The 18022-nt window shown below is 38.1% G+C and overlaps 1 protein-coding gene across 1 annotated transcript in view; it reads right to left on the bottom strand.

The window, feature by feature from the left end:
- Window positions 1–13577, bottom strand: part of LOC583059 (double-strand break repair protein MRE11-like) — a 30781-nt gene extending 17204 nt beyond the window's left edge. The window contains exons 1-10 of the mRNA XM_030978577.1: window positions 13516–13577; window positions 12333–12477; window positions 11548–11708; window positions 11075–11162; window positions 6802–6943; window positions 6011–6125; window positions 4492–4677; window positions 3133–3280; window positions 1965–2045; window positions 1022–1151 (exon numbers count right to left, since the gene is read on the bottom strand). Coding sequence (XP_030834437.1) covers window positions 1022–1151; window positions 1965–2045; window positions 3133–3280; window positions 4492–4677; window positions 6011–6125; window positions 6802–6943; window positions 11075–11162; window positions 11548–11708; window positions 12333–12477; window positions 13516–13559 — 1240 coding nt within the window. The 5' untranslated portion in view covers window positions 13560–13577. The remainder of the gene's footprint in view (window positions 1–1021; window positions 1152–1964; window positions 2046–3132; window positions 3281–4491; window positions 4678–6010; window positions 6126–6801; window positions 6944–11074; window positions 11163–11547; window positions 11709–12332; window positions 12478–13515) is intronic.
- Between the last annotated feature and the right edge of the window lie 4445 nt (window positions 13578–18022).

Below are 18022 nucleotides of genomic sequence, written 5' to 3'. Positions count from 1 at the left end.
CATGTTTTTTTGTTTTGATTTTGTTTGTTTTGATTTTTTAATAGCTATCAGACAGGTGTAGCACATTCTGTCGACTAAAACGTGTTCATATGCTATATGGCTGTACATACAGCCAACATAGAATAAACAGGGAGGAGTGATTGTCCCTGGAATGCAAATTGAGAGTATAAGCACTGTGTGTGAGGACAAAAAGATAGAGATAAAGATTATAAGAAGTACATATTAAAACAAACATATGAGCAAGTGAACAGGTGCAGTGAAATGTACACAAAAGACCACTGGCAATGTACGCTACATGTGTAGTTGCATACATTACTTGGTTATAATCACTAATCACTTGGTTATTATCACTAATCATGTACCGTGACTGCACTGTGCACTGCACGTGAAATACGTATCTTGCCTATACGGCCGGAGTATAGTCATGTGGTGATAGTGAGCGACAGTGCTAGCGCGAGGCGTGCACGCTGTGCGGTGGCTATGACTGAGGGATTATGCATGGCACCCTATGCGCACTCTATATGCACACGCGCGCTCATTATTACACGCTGCAAATAGAAATAGATTCCCCCAAATCGGAACGTTCCGTTTTGTCATGGCTTCGAAAAACTCAAAAACGCAACAGTTCCATTAGAAACAGAACGGTTGGCATGTCTGTAAACAATGAGAATCAGTCTGCAAAACTCACCAATTGGTCCAGGCGTCAGATGTATATATTTATCCACACAATTATTGTACACAATATAATATCCACCATATAATTCTCATGAAAATATCTGATATGAAAGTCTGAAAAAAGCAACGCATTACATCACCGTATTACATCCTCCTCGATTATGATGAGGAAGATGATGACCGCGATGCTGATGAAGATGATGGTTAGTGGTAATCCCAATAGTAAGGTGTTGATGATAATAATGATGGTAAGGATGATGGTGATGATGGTAATAATGTTGAATATAACAACCAAAACCATGATGCTTGTATTTAACATTAATAAACAAAAAGAAAATGAACTCACCTTCTTTTGTTTGTCCTTGTATTCTTCTCTTACTACACCAGACAAAGTCATCCTTGTTAGCCACACGACCTACAAACTTCTGACCAAACCGTTTTCCGTTTAATTTGTTGTACCACTCACGGCAGTCAACCTACACATAGTAGTTAGAATAGATAGTAATTACAGCTCATAGACGAAATTACAAGTTATAAACCGGTAGGCAAGTTATAAGGTAACACAAATTTCCCTTCATCATGTAACCGAAGCTAAACATTTTTCCATTTTCAGCCCGACATAAGATCACAAAAGCTCACGACCCACTTTTGGTAAATTTGGTGTTAAAAATGCATGAGAATCATTACAAAATAGATGTGAAGAGTCATGGTGTAAAATGCAATACACAACTAAACTTGTCAGGTTACGGGGGGGGGGGGGGGAGGATTATATTCTCATATAAGGCACTGCAAGCAACAATTAGTTTTTCTCACCCAACTACCAATAACACAGCAATAACAAAAACGGAATAAAAAAAACAACCTCTGAAGTGTGCTTTTTTGAGAATCCAGCTAAAATTCCACCAGTCTTTGCAGTGTAAATGGCTGTTTGCAAAATACCAGTTTATATTCCTGTTTGCTCATGTGATTCTTGTTGCTTCCGTGCTCTGGCGTGAAGAGTAGTGACAAGTTGCCCATGCGCAATATTCGTCAAAAAAGCACATGAATTTTTTGATGGAAAGCAAACAACCAAAATGTTATACATATGTAGTGTAAAAAGTAGTTACAAAAACCAGGGGTTTTTCTTGTTTTTTCTGTAGTGTGAATATGCCTATAGAAGATGCATCTCACAAATGGAAAAAGGTAATTCTTCTACTGATTGTGAAGAAAGCACTATTTTTCAAGTGAAAACACCAATCGGATGAACCTCTTCAGTGAGTTTATACAAAGTACATTGACAGAGGACATACCTGAAGCCGAATCAGTGGAAGCGTTGGCTGTTTTCTGTTACCAGTGTGTTCATCTTCTGCTCTCTGGATCAGGGCTTCCACCTATTAAGACATGAAAGATTTGCAAAAAATAAAAACATCCAAACGGTGGTGTGGTGGTTCCGGTTTATACCGTAGCCGTTTGGTCTATACCCAGCCTGTCTAATATCCATATGGTCTAAGAATCAGTTTTCTACCCATTTGGTCTAATTGCCAGTCGATCTCATTCCCAGTTTGTCTAATGGCATTTCATCTACCATTCATAAGGTCTACCGTAATAACTTTTTGATGATTATTATTATTTATGGGAATAGACTAATTGGATGGTAGACGAACTGGTTGTAGACCATGCAGCAATTCATTGTGGTTCCTGTGCACAATGCATCACACCTCATTTAAAGCTCAGGGCAGATTATCCTTTCACTCTGTTGTCGTGAATATACATTGTACTTTGAATATTCATGAATGTACATTGTACTTTGAATATTCATGAATGTACATTGTACTTTGAATATTCATAAATATACAATGTACTTTGAATATTCATGAATATACATTGTAATTTGAATATTCATGAAATACATTGTACTTTAAATATTGTGCATTAACTAGTCTACTCAACAAGACATTTTACTGTTCACTGAGAATGCATTTAACTTGCGATATCCTTTTGCAGGAGTAATACTTAAAGCTCATATTTTGAATACAGTACACTTATCGCATCATGATCAAAAGGTTTTGGTAAATGATACACTTTAAGCAAATAGACCTCCACTGATTGGAAGTTATCAACTGCCTGATTTTTGTTCTAATTTCTATTAATTTGTCATGATTTATATATTTGGTTAGGTAGGGGAATAAATGACATAATAATCTTGTTATCACCCTAACCCAACTCTATATGCAGAAGGTATAATACATGACGGCTTCAGGATTTCAAGATCGACCACTTGTTTTGAAGAAATAGAGATTTTTGCAGTATACCCCTATTTAGTGCAAAGCATTGGAAATTAAGACTGCAAAACACCATCTATTTGAAATTATTAAGAAGCGATCATTATAAATCTCCATTTTGAATTTCAAAAGAGGCACATGGGTCAGCTTTCCCCAAATACATTTCATTAATCAGTTGGAAAGGATGATGTGCTACCTTTTCAGTGCAAAATGCGTTGACATCATCACGATCAAGGGTGGTGTCCTGGAGGGCTATGTCTTCTATGTAGAACGGTCGGACAGTCTCCAGCTTGAGTTTGGTGCACTTCATGGCCTTCCCACACACCTGCAGCAGGCCTACATGCCTAGGGATTGCGTGAGGGGTAGAGAGTTGGAGAAAAATGGAAGAGAAATCAACAGATACATATCGTCGGTGGTGTGACAAAACCTCGTATCTCAATTTTTTTGAGATTTTGATTTTTTTGCATAATTTTGTACCTAATGGCCCACGACACCACCTGATAAATCCATGGAACGCCTTCTGTCTCGGTTTTTCACAAATTCCACACAAAAACCCTTAAACTAAACCTCGTAACTTTAACCCCCTTTGAAGCTGCACTGACAAAACCTTGTAACATAAGATACGTAATTCCTTTTCCTCGTAACTCACACACGGCCTAACAGTACCGAAGTTAGTGTATTCAAATCCTCGTAACTTATTCAACCAAATCCTTCTAACTCATTCAGAGTTGAAAGTAAGAACTTGTATCTCAATTTGAATAAAAACTAAAAACTCGTATCTCAATGTAGATAAAAGCAAAAACCTCGTAACTCACTTTCAAATATAAAAACAATTATTTTACTGTATTTCAACAATGACATTAACAATTGTATAAATATTCCAGTTTTAAAAAGAAAGGACGGTGTCACAGCACTAAATTTGTTGAGACAGGAAAGTTTTTTCGCTCTCCTGAAAATTCATGATTTTTGAGATAAGAGGTTTTGTCACCCCACCGACGATATATATAAAAAAGATGATAAACAAAAAGGCAGCAGGAGGGGAGAGAGAGGAGGATTGTCAGAGAGGTGGGATGACAGAAGGGGAGAGAGGGGATGAGAGAGGGGGGAGGGGGTGAGAAAGAGAAAGGGGGAAGAATCGAGAAATACAAAAATTGAGAGAGAATGAGTAAGACAGAGAGAGAGAGAGAGAGAGAGTAGGAGACTGAGAAGGGTATCACTTGGTCAATTTTCAAATTCAATTCACATTAAAATGTTAACATTTTGGAAATGATACGATTTCCATCAAAACAAACAAACAACAGGAAAGAAAGTTATTCAAAAATGAGGTATACTATTAAAATGATTTTTCAACTATATGATGTATTAAAGGTATGATTATTTAACTGATTTATACTATGATATGATAACATATATATGTATTTTGACCTTTGTTAATACTTTATATGAACCTAGTTTGTATATTACTTTTTATTATGTTGAAAAATGCAAACAAACAAACAAAATAGAAAGAAAAATGAGTTTGGTGTCCGTGTGGAAGAAAGGCAAAAAGACTTACTTTGGCACTGCTTCTCCAGGCGTTAATGAGGTGGCTATACTACTACCAGGCTGGCTGATGAAGAAGTTCTGTGTAGCATTCCATACAGGATCAATCAGGCATTCATGCTCGCGACCCCAAATGACCAGGTCAATGAAGTTGTCCAGGAACTGTGCTGGGATGTAGTTGTTCCTACTACGCTTGGCTCTGAAAGATAGATAGGGAATAGATTAAATAATAATAGCTAATGTAATAATAATAATGATAATAGTAATAATAATAATAATAACAATATTATTAATATTTAATAATATTAATAATAATTAAAATGATAATAATAACAATAATGATTACAATAATAACAATATTACTAAATAAAATGGGATCTTGTATAGCGCTCATGGCGCTCCACAATTATTACTGTCTATATCATGCCATTATGGCGCTCTAGCATTGGAAGGAATTAATTCATGCCAGGTACCCATTCACTTCACCTGGGTCGAGTATGGCAAATGTAGATTGAAGTCAACGGTCTTGCAAATGGACATTATTGCAAGGAACTCATATATTAGCTAAACTTTGAAAACTTGACAAGTTCTTTCATTGTCAACAAAATAGTGACAATTTGCTTTCCATCAGCATTAAAAAAAACAAGAGTGCTATTTAGAAAAAAATGTACATGTAAACACACACAAATTCTAGTACAATAATTTTGTAATCAGCTCATGCTTACATTTGTTCCAAATCTCATATTAGATTCAGATGGTTAGATTGATAGAACGATAGACAATTAGTAATAGATGTATATATAAAAAGATAAACTTAAGGATTGCTCTTCCCTCTTGTGATTAAGTTTATTACTTTCTCTCCCCCTCTCTCTCTTTGACTTTCTCTCCCTCCCCCTCTCTCTTCCTCTCTCTCTCCATCCCTCCCTCTCTCTCAATCCCTCCCTCCCTCTCTCCCTCCCTCTCTCTCACTCCCTCCCTCCCTCTCTCTCTCCCTGTCTCTATTCCTCTTCCTTCTTTCCACTGAAAGCAATGTTATTGATAAATCATTCTTAAAGTCTCTCATTGCTAGCTATGTATTTCATTCAACGGTTCATTCTTTTATTTGCTTATTCATTCATCCCTTTATTAATTCATCCCTTTATTAATTCAACACTTTTCAATAATTTAGCTATAACAGTCATCTTTATTCAACATACAGGTATGACCACGTGTAGAGCATTATCCTCTTTCTTGTAGTATTGCTCGATTATCAGTATACAAATAATGCATTGTAATCATTTCAAACGTGCAGTGCTACACATGCATTTGCCCCTACAAGCTCACGTGCCAGGGGGCGCATTACGTTCTTTACAAACACAATTCTGCATAGTACTGATAATTTGTGCACACTGTTTAATGAAATTAAAAAACTTTGAAAGTCTTAATAAATGAATGATTGCGTTTTACTAATTGTTTGATTAGGATCTAGGAGTGAATTGTGTAATAACAAAATGCAATCTTGATAATAGGAGAAGGTTGAATTTACAACATACCTGTTTTGATGGATGACAAAGATATTAAACCAGGAATCAGCATTCTGCTTTGGTCTCAGCATGGAGATCTTTCCTGATAGGAACATCCGATGAAGACGTTCATCTCGTATGGAACCTGTAACCATGGAAAACATCATAATGCTATAAATAATGATGATGATGACGAGAACGAGAACGATGATGATGGTCATGAAGACAGTGATGATCATGGTCATGATGGTGGTGTAATAAAGTATCCAAGCAAGGTAGATCTACTTACATGTACAGTATCATTACTCAAGTCAGTAGATCCAAATAAATTGTTCTACCCTTCACAGTGCATACTCAAAACTCCACTGAAGAACATCCCTACCTCTGGCTTTTTTACAGACATGAAGGGAATCACATACAAAAAGTGCGCAAAATGACTGAATTAGAGCAATATAATTGGGAAATCACAAAGCTTTTTGCTGCGAAAAAAATGGCCAACATGAACAATTTGCCTGAAGCCTAAAGCTGGCAACCAGGAACCATATATTTAAATCAGTAATAATAATTATAATAATAATACCGGTAGTGAACATTTATAATGCAGGTTAAGGCAGTATGTCAGATAACTCAGATTAAGTAATATGTCTTATCTCCTATTCAGATCACAACTAAGTGTTTAACTTTGTAAGCAAACCAACTATAAGCCAAAATACATCATTAATCCAAAATTGCATTGCATGAAATGTGCATATTTCTGGGATAAGTATTGAACTGACAATCAGGTCTGGTAGGGCTGGGGTGGGGGGGGGGGGGAGACTTACCTAGTCCAAACATAGCTAGCTTGGTTATTCCTTTCTGAATAAGGATGGGGGAGATCTCGACCGATTCCAGCGAGGTACTTTTACCAAAGTAGTTCACCAAGCCACAGGCGCTCAGCATGTCTAGAGCAGACAGAGTACCCAGCTTCAAGAGTGCATAGGGGAAGGAAGATAATGACTTCTTTTTCTTTCTTCATTTAATTAAATGTCATAAATTCAACAACACTTCTTCCAACTATAAGCAAAAGGCTATGATTTGGCCATTTACAATAAATCAGTCCCAAAGAGGTAAAAAAATAAAATAGTTTCCATTCAATAGAATGGTAGTAGATTAGGCGTAAAACATCCATCTGGGTGGGAACTCTTTACATACAATATGAACCTGCCCCTCTTTCAGAAAACTCTGTTTGTTTTATACTAAATATAGGGTATCATCATAGGCTATCAAACTAGATGGAATTCGACTGCGCGCAGTCGAAAATGATGCCTCCGTCATAGAGCAATTTTACAAACCGAAACGGAAGAAATTTTTCAAATTCAAGTTCAATTGTAATCCATTAACATGTTCTCAGAATATCGTGATTACAAGCAATTTCTCATATACATATATGACCCTTTGATCTTTGACCTCATGACCCTAAAATCTACTCAGTTCATTGGCTCTGCAAGATTTCCTGAGTTAAATAGTAATCCATCTGTCAGTTCTAATGAGAATGCGTCCACAAGCTATTTTTGCATACATAATGAGCCCATGACCTTTGATCTTATGAACCATTCATTGGCTCTGCAAGATACATAAATGATCTAAGTTTGGCAGGAATCCATCAATCTGTTCTAATGATAATACGATCACAAGCTACATGTAATTAGTCCATAATGTAATCAGATCATCTACCTATTATGTTTATATGTCTACATGTAGGTGGTTAGAGAGATTTTAACTTTAAAAAAGCCAACACCTGGAAATTCATTCTATGAGTCGACTTCTGTGACCTATGACCCCTGAGCAAGTTACTACAAAATTAAATCGGATTGTATTCCTATGGGTATACACACTATCATCACGTTTGAAGGAAATATATCAAACAGTTCTTGAGGTTTTGCATTAAAAAAGCTATATGTACCTAAAATTTTGTCAGTTGACCTCTGACCTAGACACTTCAAAATTAAATCAGATCATCTTCCTAAGGCGATACACACTATCATATTTTAAAAAGTTTTTAACCCTTACTTAACTGGGGGGGGGGGGGGGGGAGGGAGGAGGGAGCCTCGGAGGCCCCCCCCCCCAAACAAATTTTGTTGCACATGAACCGCCATGTTTTCGGCGATGCTGCTTCATGAGTTTTTTCTTTCAAGTCTTACGGATCTTTTGACACCAAGTTTTTGAAAATCAGACATTCAGCTAGAGAGTTACTTGACCTATTGTGACCTAAGGTCAAGTCGAAAATTGAGAAATTTGTCATTTTGTGTACAAAATGAATGGCAAAGTGAAGTTTCTAGTTTGGTCTATAAATCAGCATAATTTTACTCTTTAGAGTTTAGTTATCATTTATTCAAGCAAAATATTGATACGTAACAACCTCAAGTATCAGAAGTCCTAAAACAATACAATACATAAGATTAAGAATTAATAACAATAGAATACAAAAGAAGTTCATAAAACAATGAAATACATAAGAATAGACCAGTTCACGGTTAGCACATTACTGCAATGACCCCGAATATCCACAGATCTTCAAAACATGAAGAGGTCCCACTTTTTACATTTTGGAATAATCACTCCTACAGCGATGGAGGTGCTAGTCTTTGTTTCCCCTTTTCAAAGAATACTTCCACCTGTGTATCATGGATTGCACTGAATGTGCAAGAATGAATAACGATTACATAACTTTCATGAGCACGTATCCAGTATTCCGTCTCCGTGTATTTCAAAATTTGTTCTGCAATGACCTTGATCTGCTCATGCTCAGACTGCAACCGTGAACTGGCTTATTGAAATAGACATGGACAATTTTTTTATGTGATAATGCCCGATAGGCTTTTTAGAAACTTTTTGCCACAAAATCAACTCTGTAAAAGCTTTATTTATGTAATTGTTAATAAAAATCATTATTCATGAATTTGATTTGCATAAATTAGCATAATTGATAAAATAAGTAATTTTCAGCAAAATCAAGGTCTCTTCCTTTATGCAATTGCATAAATTAGCATAATTGATAAAATAAGCAATTTTCAGCAAAATAATAGTGAGGTCTCTTCCTTTGCGCAATTTCTCAAGACGCGTGCCAAATTTCGAGGCAATCGGCCCCTCCCCCCCCCCCCCCCCCCCCCCCCAGTCAGGGAGGTGCTCAAAATAGCCCAGTTAAGTACGGGTTAAGTAACGGAACATATTTCAAGTGGTTCTTGACATATCATGACAAGTCCTATACATGTAGTCTGAATTTTTCAAGTTGACCTCTATGACCTTTGACATACATGTACTCCAAAATCTAATCTGATCGTTTTCCTATGGTGATATATATACTATCCTTAAGTTTGAAGTTTAAAATCTCAAATGGTTCTTGAGATATCGCGATAACGAGCTGAAGACATGGAACTTCACAAGTTGACCTTTGTGACCCTTGACCTACGTGCTCCAAAATCTAAACAGATCGTCTTCCTATGGTGATACATACTATCATTAAGTTTGAAGTGAAAATTCTCCAGTGGTTCTTGAGATATCGCGATAACGATCTCAATGTATGGAATTTCATAAGTTGACCTCTGTGACCCTTGACCTGTGACCTACGTGCTCCAAAATCTAATCAGATTGTCTTCCTATGGTGATACATACATGTACTATCATCAAGTTTGGAGTTTAAATCTCCAGTGGTTCTTGAGATATCATGATAACAATCTCAATGTATGGAATTTCATAAGTTGACCTCTGTGACCCTTGACCTTTGACCTACGTGCTCCAAAATCTAATCAGATTGTCTTCCTATGGTGATACACACTATCATTAAGTGTGAAGTTTAAATCTCCAGTGGTTCTTGAGATATTATGATATGGTGACATACTATCATTAAGTTGAAGTGAAAATTCTCCAGTGGTTCTTGAGATATCGCGATAACGATCTCAATGTATGGAATTTCATAATTTGACCTCTGTGACCCTTGACCTTTGACCTACGTGCTCCAAAATCTAATCAGATTGTCTTCCTATGGTGATACACACTATCATTAAGTTTGAAGTTTAAATCTCCAGTGGTTCTTGAGATATTATGATAACAATCTCAATGTATGGAATTTCATAAGTTGACCTCTGTGACCCTTGACCTTTGACCTACATGCTCCAAAATCTAATCAGATCGTCTTCCTATGGTGATACATACTATCCTTAAGTTTGAAGTTTTTACATCTCCAGTGGTTCTTGAGATATCATGATAACAATCTCAATGTATGGAATTTCATAAGTTGACCTCTATGACCCTTGACCTTTGACCTACGTGCTCCAAAATGTAATCAGATTGTTTTCCTATAGTGATACACACTATCACTAAGTTTGAAGTTTAAATCTCCAGTGGTTCTTGAGATATCATGATAACAATCTCAATGTATGGAATTTCATAAGTTGACCTTTGACATACGTGCTCCAAAATCTAATCAGATCGTCTTCCTATGGTGATACATACTATCCTCAAGTTTGAAGTTTAAATCTCAAATGGTTCTTGAGATATCGCGCTAACAAACTCAATACAAGGAATTTCATAAGTTGACCTCTGTGACCTTTGACCTACGTACTCCAAAATCTAATCAGATTGTCTTCCTATGGTGATAAATACTATTCCCGAGTCTTAAGTTTAAATCTTAAATGGTTCTTGAGATATTGTGATAACGGTCAAACGGGACGGACGTACGGACGTACGGACGGACAACCCGAAAACATGATGCCTCCGGCACCACCTTCGGTGGCGGAGGCATAAAAACACAAGATCCTCTACAGAAATACGATTAACAAAATTCATATTATAGTAATTTAATGTGTTGGAGCAAATAGGAGAATTGTCCAGCATAACTGTTTCGATCAAATAAAAATTCCAATATGTGTACCGATTACAACTTTTAAGAATTCATAACTTTCCAATCATCTGTCCCGTTTCATTCACACTTTCACTAGTCTGCTTCTCTATTTGTTCTGCTTTCTTTTAGGCACTTTGTGATTCAGGATGGATTTCCCTTTAGTACAGTTTTATTCATGGTCAGTAATTTGTGAGGTACATGAAGTGTAAACTCACCCCACGAGGATCATCATGATTGCCATGTATAGAGAAGATAGGCATGTCAATATTCAGGTTTGGATCTTCACAGTTCACATTTGGGAATCTAGTCATGAAGAAGAAGGAAGAAAAAAAAGGCAAAAAAAAGGCAAATTTATAGCACCCAGAAATGCTTCACCTTTTATATATATAATGAGAATAATTTTCGGAAAATTATATTTTTTTTTATATCTGGTCAACAGCTTGGCAAAAAAGAAAGACTAAAAAACATGACTGATAAGTATATTCATGGAAACATCATCAAATTCAAATTGGCAGCTCTGTTATCTCCCTTGCAAGCAGCTCTTATCTGTTTTGTACCAAGAATGATACCAAATTGGTTCTGTTTTTAAAATATTAGCTAAAATTTTAGCTCCTCAAGATACATTTCCCAGCTCCATATTCGTCTTTTCGCGCCACTTCATTTCGATAAGCTACCTCACTAAACTTACGGACTAGCTGCAAAGTTGACGCTCTGATCGCTGAGGAACTCGATCTGTACTGGTCTGTCGCCCATGCAGTACTTCCTGAGTAGGGTCATGACCCCATGTAAGGACCTCTTGGAGGGTGTGTTCTCATGAAAGAGGTTGCCTCCAATCAGCACCATGTCAACCTAAAACAGGCAAAGGGCCAGGTCAAATGGTAGGCTAACCAATATTATAAAACAGGTTATAGAATCTAGCCATCTAATTTTAATTTATATGAAAACTGTCATAAATTTAGTGACAGATTAAATTGTGACAGTTTTAGTTGGTGACACCAACTGCGACTTACTTTTATATGCCTTGTTACAAATAAATAAAATGGAACCAGCAAGAGTTACGAGTGTATCTGCAACATTAGTTGATCACCTGTTGACTAGTATAACCTTAACAACGTAAAGAACTACATGTATGTAGTTTGGTGAAGTTACATACCACTGTCTCTTGTTACTCACTAATGATTGACATATGATGTCACAAGATGAATGAGATCTGGAGCATTTTTTTAGGGTGGAGCTTAGCAGGTCTGATTTTTTTTTTTTTTTTTAAATATTTTACGATCTTTGAAATATACTTAGATGTTTGAATAACAACATATGCTGTATACAGCCACATTGACATGAATCAACTTATAATTGGATGCCACCCGACTTTTAAGCCTGTAAAAAGCCGGATGAACCTTTTCCAGGTTGATTTTGTACCTTCTAGCTGTACACACAAATATTTTAGATGATACACTTTTACTTTTATAGTACCTTGTTTTTTTGTGCCAGCTGCAGGATCTCCTCAAACGTGTCGATGGAGTCGCTGTGACGGATGAAATCTTTCTCCATGTATCCTACGTGACAGTCTGTGGCCACCAGGATCTTGATGGTGTTCTCATCTCCTTCATCCATGTTCCTAAAATATTAATAGAAAAGTACACTTCGTTTAACCTTTCATTCGCATCATAAATATGTATGCTTGTAAAAATTGTGATTTATTATTATAATTATCATCATTATTATCATTATTATTATTGTTATTATTATGGTTATCATTATTATTATACATATTAATTATTATTATCATCTGAATCATCATCAACATCCTCTCACTATATTGGGTCTGGATATTAAGGTACATGATGACCTGTTTAACTATAACATTGTGTATACATGTATATCATTATGTACATGTACAGATAAGTTTTTACACTTGAAAATATGTAATCAATCCCAAAACATTTGGAAGAACCAGCCCACGAGAAATACATGTACATTGTTGCATAGGGAGATCATTTGCATGTCACTTACAGATAAATAAAAAAAGAAGAAAAGACAGAATGATGCTAAACGGTTTTGAAAGCACTTTTTCAAGGAGAGTCAAAATCCTGTCTCATACTCTTGTATATGCTTTGAGATGAGTTTTGAAATATCATAAAGGTTTACCAGAAATAATCATGTTTATTTTGCTGGTGGAATAGTTTGTTGAGGGTAACCTCGCTAGTCGTAAGGACCGCTATTCATAACTTGTAACTTCCTAACGTGAATGACTGCTATTCATAAAACGAAAAGGGGGTCACTATTCATAACGGCATAATTAGGACCGTTATTCATAAGGACCACTACCGGTATTCATAATGTACGCACTTACAGTCTCCAGACTGTGTAGCACAAGGTACTGGGTTTGAATCCCTGCCACATCACCATGTCCTTTGGCATGACATAATTAAGTCTACATTTGCCACACTCGACTAAGTTTTATAAGCAGGTACCTGGTAGGATTTACTCCTTACACGCACTGAGCACTATATACGGCTGCAAACAGCTAAAGCAGAGGTAATACTATCTATAGTCTTTTGGAAGCGCATTTTAGCATAATGAATTGGGATGTACAAGAAGGGAATATTGTTATTATTAATATTAATACGTTGAAGAATAAAAATACTATACTTACCCAGGAACCTCATGATCAGAATCTTCAGAAGACGTATGGGCCATTACAGATTCTATGTCCTTTCTCCTGCAATCAAACAAATACATTCATAGTAGATCTATACTCTAGACAAATACTTCAACATCATTTTACATATCTCTTAAATTTGAAAGGGTGAATCCTTTGCATTATTAGAAACCGTCATAAGTCTAAGTTTGTGGAAATCCCATAAAAATGCGTGTTAATTCTATAACACACTTTTCAACGAGATGTCCACAAATTTAAATTTATGACGGTTTCACACTAGTAATGCCCTCCTGGTGTCTGGATGATACTTTTTATAACAGAAATTAAACTTCTACTACATAGTATTTTAGAAAATGTTCAAATGATATGGTTTTTGCCATTTCTTCTGTAAAATGTCTACCAATTTCATGTCAGTCCATGCATTCATTTCGAGTAAAGCCCCTTTCACACCGGATCAGCGTAGAGTTGCGTAGTGAGGTGTACCGAGTATGCCGAAATTAGGCTGCTATTCATGAAAAAATGTTGCTTCGGCGTAGTACCTGCTTAGGTTATGTTTAGGCTGCCGTACGATTGCGTATGGTTACGTACCCGGTGCATAGGCACTGCGTACCTACGGCGCATGCGGTTGGCATACCAGGTACGTAGGTTTGCTTACAGTTGCGCATGGTTGCTTACTGCGTGTGCAAAAAGGATCTAGGAGTAGGACGTCTTAATTAATTTATACGTACACAGAGATTCCAAGTTGAAAGATCAGCTATGCGTGACATTTTAATGACTCGGCGGGAGAGGGTATAGCGTATAGCGTACGTTTCTAAATCGGGGGCGTGTGTGACGAGGCGAGAAAGCCGGCCTGCATGCATGCTACGTGCATGTGATATACATACACAAACCCTGCGAGGAGCTAGCGAAGGCCTCGAGGCAGTCGGCCAGTACGTAGTCTAGCAATTACTTCTTTTTTCTTTTTTTCTTCCCAGTATGGCCCTGATGCGTTACAAAATTTATGTCCATGCGTGACAGCGTTTTCAGACCCTCGATGCGTGGCTTTCACGCACAATGCGCGACACTTGGTAGCTCTGCTTATACTGCTTCGTCGGACTGGTGTAGGGTAGCTTACTATTGTGTAGTTGTTTCGTAGAAAATGCGTACGTTTTGGGATTAGTGTCTCCGCTGATAGTAGGCCAAAAAAAACAAATTAAATTTTTTTTTAAAAAAAACAACAATTGTTTGCGTCCATCTCGCGTACCCCTTTGCAGAGCTACCAAGTGTCACAAATTGTGCGTGACAGTCATGCATCCAGGGTCTGAAAATGCTGTCACGCATGGCAACCACTTTCGTCACTAATCAGGGCCAGACAGGAAAAAAAAGGAAAGAAAAGGTAGTAATTGTTAGACTAAGTACTGGCGGACCGCCTCGCAGGCCTCAGCTAGCTCCTCGCAGGGTTGACGTATATCGCATGCACGTAGCATGCATGCAGGCCTGCTATTACGTCACGTCACGTGCGTATATACTACGCCAGCGTACGCTCTGGGTTGTCGGTAAGCAACACTACACAACTGTACGTATGGCCCGGTGTGAAAGGGGCTTAACCCTAAAATAAAATCTTTCAGCTACAAATTCCCATAGACGTGTACAAATGAAATGGCACAAATGCTTGAGCGCACACGCAGCTCAGAGAGCACACACAAAGGCCTGAATTCCCAAAGGAGGCTTGTCGACAAACCTAGGTTTATGTGCTTCAAAACGTGTAATATGACGCACATATAAACCTAGGTTTGAGGACAAACCTCCTTTGTGAATTCAGGCCTTAGGGTTCGGCTTATGCCGAAAGGGTGGATAGCGTCGCGTCGCGTTGACTAGACTTGAACGCGACCATTCTTCCAAAGCCCCCCCCCCTCCCAGGTTTGGCCGAAAGGGTGCGTTGGGAGTGTTGCGTCGCGTCGAACACGACTTTTCGTCCAAAGCCCCCCCCCCCCCCTAGGTTTGGCCGAAAGGGTGCGTTGACTAGTCTTCCACATCAGTCGTTTATAATAGAATTTACGGAATACTAATTTAAGTTGTTTAAATTCAAATAATCAAGATAGAAACAGATTAAAAATTAAATAAAACTAGTTTTTACGTAGTCTTGCAGAGCAGGCGTTTATAAAAATTACATCAATTAAGGAATTATTAATTATTGATTTAATTCTTATAAATGCCTGATCTGGGGGGGGGGGGGGCTTTCTGAATTCCATACATAGCAAGAAATGGATATTATTTTTCATTATTTTAATAAGTAAACGACTGATATGCAAGACTAGGTAAACACCTTTATTAGACATTTTATATATTATCATAGTAAATTATTTGATTGTGTTTCTTGTTATATATTGATTTAATTCTTATAAATGCCTGATCTGGGGGGGGGGGGCTTTCTGAATTCCATACATAGAAAGAAATGGATTTTATTTTTCGTTATTTTAATAAATAAGCGACTGATATGCAAGACTAGGTAAACACCTTTTTGATTATTTGAATTTAAACAAGTTAAATTTCTTAAATTCTATTATAAACGACTGATGTGGAAGATAAGTTAACGCACCCTTTTGGCCAAACCGGGGGGGGGGGGGGCTTTGGACGAATGGTCGCGTTCTACGCAACGCGACACTCCCAACGCACCCTTTCGGCCAAACGGGGGGGGGGGGGGGGGGGGCTTTGGACGAATGGTCGCGTTCTACGCAACGCGACACTCCCAACGCACCCTTTCGGCCAAACGGGGGGGGCTTTGGACGAATGGTCGCGTTCAACACGACGCGACACTCCCAACGCACCCTTTCGGCCAAACCAGGGGGGGCTTTGGACAAATGGTCGCGTTCAAGTCAACACGACGCGACACTCCCAACGCACCCTTTCGGCATGAGCCTTTGGGTCTAGATCTATCTAGTCTATGTGTAAGTAATGTGCATCTATAGGGCTAGGGCTCTGTGAAGCAGTTGGGGAGGGTAATTTTGAAATGATAATGATTAAGATGTGATCTCACAGAATTTTATCCAAATTTTCTGCAGGATCACGTACCTTTGGAACATTCAAAATAATTTTTTTAGCTGATTTAGCATAAAAACAGCCGACACATTTTAGCTGACCTGGCTTCACGTCTAAAAATCACGGCGTCAGACATTTACTTACTTTATCTTACCACCACACATAGGAGCATCACTATCCTGGCTGTGGTAGTAAAAGCTGTGTTTTTGATTCACAACATTTCAAACACCACTGTACAAAACTCATCTGATTTCACTCAAAATCTGTACTTTAGTGACAATTGATGACACCTAAATAGCAGTAATATACATTTGCCTCAACTTACTGATGTTAAAAAGAATAATTTAAAAATTCAAATTGTAGACTAGGGGTCTAAGTCTAGTGTCAAATTTGCCGATCAGCCCAATCGGTCCTATTGACAGTCTATGCAATATTGTATGGTGTGTATATTTGTGTATAGATCTAGGTCTAATAATACCTGCCTCACAGCAAGTATGCAGTGCAAGAGGTCAATACGCATTAGCATGCTTTGCTGGAGTGACTACCACTACCAGCTATATCTAGTGCCCAGTGCATTGGCGCTGGCTGTACCTTAATTTGCCTGGCTTTACCCGAGATTCTGGAAGAATATGCTCAGCTGTCAGCAGTCACGCTTCCATGCATGCAGTTCCAGTTCGTGTATTCTTCCTTCTCATAGTTGGGTGTCAAGCTTCTAAGCAAGTAATCTGGTTTAGTTGTTGGTATCTGTGTCGGGTATTGTGTGGAGCAGAACCGCTACCCATGCCCGATCCAGATTCACGGTTTGATGGAAGTTGGGGATTTCCCTGTCTGCACGGGTTAGCAAATTTCCCGCCAAGCTTTGACGCCCTCTAGATAAATAAGTTACCAAAACGCGCGGACAAAAAAGTTAATCATTACATGATTTAAATCAACATTTACATTCGTTATGTTTGTTTTATCATAATGCACTAGCTTATACTGATGGGGGGGGGGGGGGGGGCAGATACCCAAAATAAAATTCAAACGTGGACCGTGGTTTATTTCTAATTCGATACCAGTTGGACTATTTACAAATGTTGCTGAAATGACAAGATTTCCGTTTTTTTCTTCTCATTTTTGGCCAGTATGCCATAGAGGCGGCACTGCCAAACTAGTGGCGGATCCAGGGGGCGTTATTTTTTTTCTGCGGCACAGATTGGGGCTTTTTTTAAAAAGAGGTCTTGATTTAACCCTAATCCTAACCCTAACCCTTAACTTTCCCATAAGCTCAACACGCACCTAACCCCAATCTGTGCAGCAGAAAAATATAACGCATTCAGGGGGGGGGGGGGTCCAGGGGGCACGGACCCCCCCCCCCCCCTGGGAAAAAAACGTGTAAAAACACATTATTATTTTTTTTTTTTAGATGGCACCCCTCCCCCCTGGCGCCAAACCAAAAAAATGGGGGGGGGGGGGGCAAAACGCATTTTGGCACCCCCCCCCC

The sequence above is a fragment of the Strongylocentrotus purpuratus genome, unplaced genomic scaffold, assembly GCF_000002235.5.
Source record: "Strongylocentrotus purpuratus isolate Spur 01 unplaced genomic scaffold, Spur_5.0 spur5_scaffold_1, whole genome shotgun sequence".
Lineage (NCBI taxonomy): Eukaryota > Metazoa > Echinodermata > Echinoidea > Camarodonta > Strongylocentrotidae > Strongylocentrotus > Strongylocentrotus purpuratus.
This window is presented reverse-complemented; position numbering and strand designations above follow the sequence as displayed.